Source organism: Catharus ustulatus, chromosome 5 (assembly GCF_009819885.2).
Source record: "Catharus ustulatus isolate bCatUst1 chromosome 5, bCatUst1.pri.v2, whole genome shotgun sequence".
Taxonomy (NCBI): domain Eukaryota; kingdom Metazoa; phylum Chordata; class Aves; order Passeriformes; family Turdidae; genus Catharus; species Catharus ustulatus.
In genome coordinates, this window is record NC_046225.1 from 51,779,816 (window position 1) to 51,790,618 (window position 10,803).

The 10,803-nt window shown below is 44.9% G+C and overlaps 1 protein-coding gene across 1 annotated transcript in view; it reads right to left on the bottom strand.

Annotated features, from left to right (window-relative positions):
- Positions 1-10,414, bottom strand: part of LIMCH1 (LIM and calponin homology domains 1) — a 181,749-nt gene extending 171,335 nt beyond the window's left edge. The window contains exon 1 of the mRNA XM_033060793.2: positions 10,176-10,414. Within this exon, the coding sequence (XP_032916684.1) occupies positions 10,176-10,271 (96 nt within the window). The 5' untranslated portion in view covers positions 10,272-10,414. The remainder of the gene's footprint in view (positions 1-10,175) is intronic.
- Positions 10,415-10,803: the final 389 nt, after the last annotated feature.

Sequence of the window (10,803 nt, forward strand, 5' to 3'; positions counted from 1 at the left end):
TTTTTTCTGGAAAACAAATTATTTCCTTGCCTGTCTTTAATTGATCCAAACACTGTCAGAAGACAGACACTGCACATGCGTACTCCTAAATTCATAGCTTCCTTTTTCCAAACCACAACTTTAAAAAACAACTCATCAGAATCAGAAAAAGGACAAGGGAAAAAAACAAAAAACCAAACCAAACCAAACCAAACCAAAAAAACCAAAAAAAAACCAAACAAAAAAACACGTGCATAGTTACTCCCTTTTTTTTTTTTTTTTTTTTTTTTTTTGTTCTGTTTATATCACATAGTTACATTTATGCCTCTGGACAGAAAAAATTTCCAGAGTTGTTTTTGTTGCAGCAATATACGTGAGTTAGCCCACTGAAATGAATCACAACAATCACACAGAAACAAAGCCAAGGGATTCATGGCTGATTATCCTGGCACACTGGGCATCCCTGCCTGCACCAGCCTGACAGACACAAGGCAGGCACTTCTGCCTCTTCTCATCCCTCCCCCTTTCCCAAACACAGTCAGAAAATGCTCACTGACAAGTATCAGACTTCAGCTAACACACCATGACTCTTTTTAAATTGGAAAATACAAGCAAAATTGCCATCAAAGGCACGAAGTTAATATTCAAAACCAGGAATTCATGAAAAAAAATGCGGAGAAAGACGTCAGTGCTTTTTCTCAGACACAGAAGCTTCCCTCTCTGACAACAGACTTAGAAAAATCTCTTACTTAAGAATTTTCTAGATTAGTAGAGTAGATATTTGGACAAAGGATTTTCAGTATTTCTTGGAAGTAGAATTGAAAGGGAGTGTCCAATACACCGATACTAGATAAAAAATTTGCAGAAGAAATTAAATCCTTATGAATTCCATAATTTCCTTGAAAATTTATATGAAGGTGAAGACTAAAGTTAGAGCTTTGGATTTGGGAGTTACATTTGTTTTAAGACACATAGCAAGACCTCTAACCTCCACCAGAGCCACAATCTGCTGTGATACAACAGGATAACTTTGTGCATTTCATGGAGAACAGTGCTGGCAAAGCCCCACAAAGAGAATTTTAATCTCAATCCCCTGTCCTCTGTAGCCATGTAGGCATTCTGCTCCCACTTGAAATCAGTTATTTATGGGCATCACCCTCTGCTTTTGCAAAAGCAAGGTTGTGCTTCTCAAGACAGAGAACAGTTAAAACTCTTTGTGCCAGTCTGTGACCTGGTGCTGAACTACAAATTCCTTTGAGTCCCTTGGCCTTCTAGTTTTAGTGGAAAGATCATTCAGAGCTTTTTCCTGCCACTCTGGAAATACAAAGGTCCCAAAATGGAAGACCATACTTTTCTTCCTCAGTTCATAACTTCTCCTTCCAAGCATCCCATTCCATGTGAAGGAATTCGGATGATGCAGTGCTATCAAGCATTATCAATACCTTATGTAAAACACTTGACCTGCATTTTTGCTGAATGCATGTTATCAGAGTTAAAATAGATTTTTGGAACTCTCATGTATTAGTCTTTCCATAGATTTTGCTTCCTCATTGTTGGTGAGAAAAACCTGAAACACAGTGATGTCTGAGGAACTGCAAGTAGCAGCTTAATTTATTTTTTAAATGATACTGTAATCCATCCAGACATTTGATTGCTTCTGACTGCAACACCCTAGGGAGATCTACCAACATGAGGAGGAAAGGAAACTGGAGGGAATGTATTTACAGTATCAGGATGAGGTCTCCTGGATTTTGTACATTACACAAAGTATGTGCAGCCACTTTCCATATGGCTTGCAAATAACTGAAGGCCCGGGATTCATCTGAGGACTGTGGAAAAGTCAAATGGAGGTAGAGAAAATTTGTATGTTGGAACAGCATAAAGAAAAGCCATCACAGAGAACTTTTTCTTTGACATTCTTCCTGAAACTCACGGTGGGATCACACATTGCAAAATCCCTGTCTTATTTCCATCATGAACCAGGGATCATGCAGAACACTCTGTGAAGGAGCAATTAATGAAGAGCATTTCTCTCTTACCTTACTCATCCATCCGTTCAGAGCAGAATTAAAGAATTGCTTCCCCTGCCTCCATCATCCCTAGCCTGTGAAGTGCTCTGTGAATCACTGACAATGATGCCAAAGCCAAGAAGCCACAGCAGTATTATTTTTCAGAATCTTAGCTTGTCAAAGTTGATTTCAAAATCAAGCTGTCTTTGGTACTAGGCATGAGACCTCTGAATAGCCGAAAGTAGCAAAATAGGGTTTGTCTTCAAATGAGCAAATGAAGAGGATTTTCTTCTTTCCTCATCAATCAAGAATTCAGTGGACTACTTTAAGCAAATTTTAACATCAGATGCAAGCTCTATTATTAACTCTATTGTTTAGTTTTCCAGGGTGAGAATTGCGGGCAATAATCATCATATATGCATACAATTGAAGAAAAACCCTAGTTAACAGTAGCAAGTTACACTGGGACTGAGCAGAGTGACAATCAAGGTAAAGGATTCTTTTAAACAACTAATACCACAAACAAAAAGCCTCTTAAGGATTTAGCATCTAAACTCTGAAGAATTAAGCCTGCATGTCATCCTCTCAAGATCTGGAAAGGATGGGAAATTTAAATTCCTTAATGGTCAATTATAGCAGTGCACAATGAATTAAATAACAACTGAAAAAAATTCAAACCAAGCCAAATAAATAAGTAATTTTTACAGTTTCCTATAATCAAACAGGTTTAGTAAAAAGTTAGATTAGAAGTCAAACATATGTCACATTGCCTTGATGAGTTTCTACAAAGAAAACTCAGTAGCATACCCTGAAGATGCCTGCCATAAGCCTTAGGAATTTTGCTTTTGTATAAAGAAGGATCTTGCTTATATAAACAGGCTCTTTACTACAATAACACAAGAGCAAAGTAAAGTAGCATTGAAAATAAAATCAAGTAATGCTTATTGACCCACTGTCAAGGAGTTATAGATGCACAGAATAACCACGTTGCTAAGGACCTCAGAAAGCCTTTAGTCCAACCTCCTGCTATGTGCAAGTACAGCTCTCGGGTCTGGGCAGGCATTCCCAGCTTTGTCCAGACAGGAATGAAGCATTCCAGGGACAGTGTTCTCCCAGCATTTCTGGTTAACCTGCATCAATGTACGGCTGGCTGTACACAGTGAAAAACTTCTCCCTATATCATGGCATAATTTTTCCTATTTTAATTTATGACAAGGATCTCATCTTCCTGTCACACACCTCTGTGAAATGTCTGAATCTGTCTTCTCAAAAACGTGCTCTCAGGTACAGGGATGCTGCTGGCATGTCCACACAAAGCCACCTCTCCTGAAGAAGCCCAGCTCCATCACCCTCCCTCTCATGGCAAGTATCCTAGCCCACTTCAGCCTGGGGGCTCCCTGCTCCGTTTCCTCCAGCTTATGGATGTCCCTCCCACACTCTGGGCTCCAAAACTGGATGCAGTATTCCAAGAAGGGCCTAGCAAGTTCCAAACAGGAGCAAACAGCCACTTCCACCACTACCATCTCCAGAAGATCACGAAGGGGTAGCCTCTCCTCCTGCTAGAACACCACAGGCTTGTACCCAGCCTGTTTCCCCACAGATTCTCCCCGTCCTTTCTATCACGGTTGCTGCTCCAGCAGTCAGTCCCCATCCTGCCCCAGGTACAGGAAGTGCATTTATGCTGTTTATAAAATAAAAGGCTGTAATAAGCAGGGATTTCTTCATTTCAAGTTGTGGTACATTACTGTTCTTCACGTTCTGACAAGGCTGTCTCAAGGCCACCACCCTTTCACCCAGGACAGTAATTAACATAGCTGGGAGAAGTTTCAGTTATCAATTTTAATGTCATGTTCCTGGTGCCATGGTATCTGTTGTACTCATTGTGCTCTAAGGGCCTGAGCGAGCCAAGTCTTTGTTCTTTAAGTAATAATATTGGAAGGAGGAGAAGGAGAAGGAGAAGGAGAAGGAGAAGGAGAAGGAGAAGGAGAAGGAGAAGGAGAAGGAGAAGGAGAAGGAGAAGGAGGAGGACGAGGAGGACGAGGAGGACGAGGAGGAGGAGGAGAAGGAGAAGGAGAAGAAGAAGAAGAGGAGGAGAAGGAGAAGGAGAAGAAGAAGAAGAAGGAGAAGGAGAAGGAGAAGGAGAAGGAGAAGGAGAAGGAGAAGGAGAAGGAGAAGGAGAAGGAGAAGGAGAAGGAGAAGGAGAAGGAGAAGGAGAAGGAGAAGGAGAAGGAGAAGGAGAAGGAGAAGGAGAAGGAGAAGGAGGGAAATCTTAGATCTTCATGCTCACCAAAATGTTCCTACCTTCCACCATGCAGGTGTCCTTTTAAGTGACACTTTCACCCCATAATTCTTGGAATGTTTGCAGAGACTGAATGAACAGAATTTTTCATTCATGGATGAAAAGCTCCTAGACTGCTAGATTTTCCAAACAGAAGATAATGTAGTTTTTATAACCTGATAAGCCAAAACATTTCAGAAGCTAGAAAATTCTTCTGTATCTACTACTTAAGCTCCATCTTTGAAAAGATTTCACCTTCCTTTCTAGAGGACTAAAGCTTGCCTTAAAAAAAAATTTTAAAAATGTAGCTACTAGCAGAACAAGCACAGTGACCTTACACAGCTGTGCTAACTGGTCTCCACCACCAACTGCATAATGGCATCCCAGACTGGTGTTAAGGTCAGATCTTTTACCTATTTTAAAGTTTCAGTACTGAAAGTAGAAATTACTTCAGGTTTGGGACAATTAAAAGTTCAGTCCTGCATTTCCTGACATTATCCCTGCATCAATAGTATTGTTGTTCTGATTATTTTCACCCCTGTGCCAAGCACTACTTGTAACATGGCTTAAACAGACCTCATGACAAGGGAACTGGGTTCATGTATACAGCACAGGAGGTCAGCTGCCAGGCAACTGGAGAGGAGAACATTTCTAGGTGGTAGTCTGACAGGGTCAGAGAGTTTGGGGGGTTCTTCTACCCCCATTAAATCAATTTAGCTCTCATTCCACAGAATGACTAATTAAGCCAGAATGAAGAGCATCCCCTCTGTCCTGCCTGCAGTCCCTAAACACTGCCCAGGAGGAGATGAAGAGATAGCAGTGAAGCATTTCTCTCCAAGTCCAGTCACTGTAACCACAGTAAAGCTATCCTGCATTCACATGCATCTAGGGCCAACACCTTTTGACTCTTCACAGTTACCTTACACTGTGGGAAGAATTTTTCTGGCCTCTACTTCAGTTTGTCCACCTATCAGGCAACTTGTCTAACACATTTGCATAGGTTTCTTCTAGTCTGAGAATACACTTGCTCACTTTAATAAATTAATTCTCACAAAGTATATCAGTAAGACACACCTCCAGCAGAAGAAAAAGGGCTAAAAAGAAAGAGAGGCTAAAGGCTGAGAAATTTGACCTGTGAACACTGCTGGGAGGCTCATTCAACAGCTATTCTACAATATTTGATTAATAAAACTATTCGGTTTTAGAGCTTGGTGCAACATTCTACACTTAAGTGGTTGTATTGAAATACACTCATAAAGTAGTTAAACTGAATTCTCTGGAAGTGCTTGCTAGAGAGGATGTCTGTTGCAATTAATGCATTCCTATCCAAATAATGGCATGACTGTAGTGGCACCCAAAGGTCCCAGTTTGACTACAGGCACCACTGTTCTAGGAACTGCATCAGTGTTCGGAGGAACTGGAGTCCCTATTCAAGGGTCTTAGAATCAGCTTCACAGAAGAGTAGATGTCTACACATGTTTGGAAATAGAAACACTCCTGCAGGACGCAGGTCACTCGTATACTCAGTGAATCACTCAGCTTCCCCAACACATTTCACCAAAAGAGCTTTATCTCTGATGTTCCTCAAAGGTCGTACTGCATTCCGAAGATCATATAAACAAACTTGCAAATTACTCAAGTTCCCGGCCGCCACTGCAGATGCTCCAAACAAGTCCATCACCATCAGGAAAGATTTGCTCAATGAACTTCCTTCAACACCTTTTAAGTTACATTTTTGCAGCAGGAACCTCAGCTCTCGGAGACACCCTATAGAAACCTTGTTTCTAGACTTCAGGTTCAAGCAAATTACATGAAGTTTATTTGCCTGAGTCACTTCCCTGAATTTATGAGGCATATAATTCTCATACTCTTCCATAGAGAACGTAGTGCAGGAGCGGTTTGCCTATGCTGCTGTATTATGTGACACATCTGGAGGCACTAGGGAATGAACATGGTCCTAAGCCTCTCCTAGAAGCAGCACCACTGTTACCAACTTAAAGCACCACCTCAAATACAAAAATCTTAAAAGTGTTTTGCTAAAAGGCAAAAAGAAGTAACAAAACACCCAACAAATTTCTCTGGCTGGCAAATTTCTCCATAATACAAGAATTCTCCTGGGGAATGTATATAGGAAAAAAGCAGCAGATTATTAGAAGTTGATAGGGTTCAGGCTTACACACATCTAGAGGGAATGATAAAGTCAAGCACTGGTCACAAGGGACAGAAAAACACAACCAGTTTATTATTGTCATACAACTATAAAGGAAGTATTCTTATCAGCTGGCAAAGTTTCTAAGGAATACAAATCTATGGAAAAAGCCATCCCTAATTGAACCAAGTCTCAGCAATGAGGAGAGAGCATATTAATGAGGCAAGGCTAGGAGGCACAATGAGGAGATAACAATACCCCCAGGAGTTAGACCAGTATTAAATGTGACTTTATTACCGTATTATTCTCCTATGAGTCTTTACAGCAAGAATAACTCTGTTTATACAGATGTTCTTTCAACCACTAGTTATTCTAGATTAAACAAGCATATATAGAACCTTGGTATTTTAAGATTACAGACCACTAGATTAAATTAGATTTGTTATTTTGCTGTAGTATGCCGCTAGGCTTTACAAGGTTGATATATTCTTTCAGTGAAACTGAGACGCACTAATTGAAATGAGATACCACACCTTTAATAATGCAGACTGATGTAGTTCTCTCACTGAGTTTTTCATACAGTGCCTTTATTTTTAATTCCTCTGAGTGCTAGTAATAAGGTGCATTTTATCATTAACAGGGCATTCTTCACTTAAGAAGTACAGGTCAAGCTAAATTAAAACAGACTATTTTGCTGTTAGAAGAGAGATGGATAGATGATATTTATGCAAAATTAAGCAAGCCCAAAGGGACTCATGATCAAAACTCGACAGAATTCCAAAATCCCACCTTCTGCAACACAGAGAAGAGATCAAATCTATTACTTTAAATACTCTCTTACAAAACACAGATTGTTAGATAGATAAACAGCCTTAGCAGCAGGTCAGAGCTCTGGCCTTTTTTCCTGCTCAGGTGAACACAGTGCTACTGGGTCAGAGCCCCAGGGAGAGGCAAGAGGATTAGTACAAGAATCCACAAAATTTCAGTGTAATTCAGACCACCCTACACTGCACCATCCAGATTAAAGTAATGCTGGCAGAGAAAAATTAAGGCTTCTGGCACCCAGAAGACCATCTCTGGTTAAAAGTGACAGACCCAAGGAATAAAGACAAGATCCCAGTGGAACGGAAGTTCCTTGATCCTTGCAGATCTAAACATTCATCACTTAATGTCTTGGCTGCCCATCTGCAAGAAGAGAAGAAGCCTCCCCTTCCATTCCCACCAGAGGAGAAATGCACTACAGACCGCAGGGTGGATTTCTGCAGCCCTACAACAATAGTGACAGTAAAAATCCTCACAGGAGGATTTAAACCAGATGAGAATAGAACAAGCAAGTCACACAATTTAATCGTTAGAAATAAAAATGCACAGTAAGCTGGGAGAGTTTTCAATCTGCCTATTTCAACTTTTATTTTCTTTCATGGCACTATTTTACAGCCTAAGACAAGTTTTAAGCTGTCTTACACTGCTAACATTTTCACTAGTTTGTCTGCTCCTTACAACAGGTTCAATAACTCTCCTTGCAATCATAACAATTTCTTTTATTTGAGAGAGCTACTTTAAATGGTCAGAAGAAAGTTGGAAGACACAACACACTGGACATTAGCTAGGCCAGAGAATAAACTGGTGAGACACAAGTACGGAGCCAGATGAAGCAGATGGATTTAGTAGCCAGACACAGCATGACCCCCATTTCTGCCTTTCATGCAAATTGATAGGGCTTGGCACACTGAATGTTGATACCTTATCATTTCCTTTTTTTTTTATTTATTTCTTTTTAAGACTGACATTACTTTTCAATAACTTTGCAGTAGCATATCAAGTTCTGCATAATTCAGTCAGTTCAAATCATCCAGATTTAGAAGACTGAATGCTGACCAGATTTTTGGAAGAGGTAATAACCCTCATGCTCCAGAGCTTAAGCCAAACTGGGATTAAAAGGAAATACAATGTGTTAGGCAAATTAAGGCACATTTGCTTCACTGGCAGCTTCTTCCTTCTTTCTCTTAGTGGGAGAATCAACTCTAGGCACTACTGGAAAGGCAGATGCTTCCCTCTCACACCACAGCCACGGCAATGCTCCAGGCTCCTGACACATTCCCCTCAGGCAAGGGCATGGTTGCAAAATTAACAGTGCATTACAGTTCTGTCATTCGTGCATCATGCAGATGATGCTTTAAAAAGTGGAAGAAGCACAAGAAATTATTGACACCTTCCCCTGTACACATGAAACTCTTGGACTTGCATGGAGGACAAAGAAGTTAAAGGGCCCTCCTGCTCTGGTCACCAGGGCCTGCATAGCACAAGAGACAGGCATGAGATTTGCCACAGTGAACTGCCCAAGAGAGAAGTTTCTGCCTGACCCACAAGGTTCTGTTCTAATACAGGAAGACTTATATTCCCTTAATTATTATTATCATGCCTGGAGTGGCAGATGACAGCTTTGTTATCTGCAGAGAACTGCTCCACCATTGAGTTCTTGGCTTCATTAGCAGTCAGCAGGACTCATGGTCACAAGGTATTTTTATACCATATGTATGATGGAGCCACGTGCCTCTCTCCCCTGGTCCTCTGTCATAAAGACGGATATACAGAAACTGCCATATTCATCTTCCCAAGACAAATGGTGTTTACGTGCACTTCACGTTTCCAAGCTGCATGCTCACCTTTCCTTGGCACAAAAGCCCTTCTTTTCACATTCATCGTGGTTCCTCTGCCTCTGCTCCTACACCAGCCAGATTCACATCGTGTCAGGGCCAATTCCCTGAAGACTGACACAGCATTACTTTTCCAATAGATACTGGAGTAAAACATCACAGCCTGAAATTCCCAAGGCTTCACAGAACCCTAAAGTCACAAGGATTTTTACAACCTTTTGCCTAGTCACTTTCAGAACAGAGAACCCACTGAGGCTTTCTAAAAGCTGCAGATTACATCCAAAGCCCACAGCTGAAGGGAGCAGCTAGCCTGGTATCTGGGTTTATGCCACCTTCACGCATGTGCTGTACCGGAAATCAGATGGAGAGCTATTTTAAGCGTCTATTGGCACATGCCAAAATATTTAACTATTAAATTCGACCCACCACCTGCCCATCTTTCCGTTTTACGGCGCGAGCAAGCACAACAAGCGCATCTATTTTTTCTACCCTGCTTGAACAGCCAGACTAAATATCTCTCCTTGGCGGGCTGAGGGACGGGAACAGGGGCAGCAGGGCTGTCCCCGGCCTGGCAGCGGTGACGGCCCGCCCCTCGCGCACTGCGGAGCGCTACCTGCGCGGCCGCCGCCGCCCGAGGCCGCGGGGAGCCGGGGCCGGGCCGGAGCTGCCGGCGGGGCCGGGGCCCTTCGCCGCCCCGGGAGCCCCGCGGGGGACGGGGGAGCATCCGCGTCCGCTCCGCGGCTCCGCGCACCTGCCCGGCTCGTGTTTACAGCCGTGCCGTTCATCCCAGCGCCGGGGGCGGGGAGGGGAAATGCGATTAGCAGATTAAGTTTGGAAGGGACGGGAGGGGGGCGGGGGCCCATCCAAAGGCGCGCACCCTGCGCGGGGGCTGAGTGGTGGCTCGGTCAGCCCCGGCTGCTTTCCCTGCAGGAAAAGATGGGGAAAGCGGCGGGGAGGCCGGGATGGAGATCAGTGTGGAATAAAACGCCCCCAGTCCCCGGGGGGGACGGCGACCGGGGGGGGAAGGGAAGGACACCGGGTTGTCCCGCGGGGTGTCCCCGATGGGGTCGGGCGCCCGCACCCCTGCCATCCCGCGGGCTTACCTCGATCCACTTCTGAGCCTCGGTGAAGGCCAGCTCAGGATGGGGGGGCTCGGGAGGAGGCTGAACCTCTCCCAGCTCCAGCCCAGGACTGGCCATCTGCAGGGCCCCGGCGCGCCGCGGCTGCGGCGGGGGAGAAGCCAGGCACCGAGTCGCCAGCCCGGGGTGAGCGGCGGCCGCAGCGAGGGAGCGCCGGAGGCCGCTGCCCGTCTCTCCCTGCCTCTCCCTGCCTGTCCCTGCTCGCAGCCGGCGGGGCGGGAGCCGGGGGCGGCGGCGCTCCGCAGCCCGGCTGGCTGCAGCTCGCCTGCGGTCACCTCTCTCCGCCGGTGCCCCGTCCGCCCGCCCGCCCTGCCGGCTCGGTCCTCCCTCGCCTGCCGCCCCGCCCGCCCCGCCGGCGGAGCGGAGCTGTGCTGCGCTGTCCTGAGCTGCCAGCTAAAAATAAAACAGACGGGCGAAGCCGCTTTGCCTTCAGCCCATGCAAATGCCCGCGCCGCCGCCTCCCCGCCGCGAGCATCGCACCGCGGGCGGCGCTGCGACGGGGGAGGGAGGGCGGGGGACTCGGGCACCCCGCGTGGGGGACGGGGACGGTGATGCCAAGGCGCTCCCTGCTTGGGGAAGAGCCGCTCCCCCC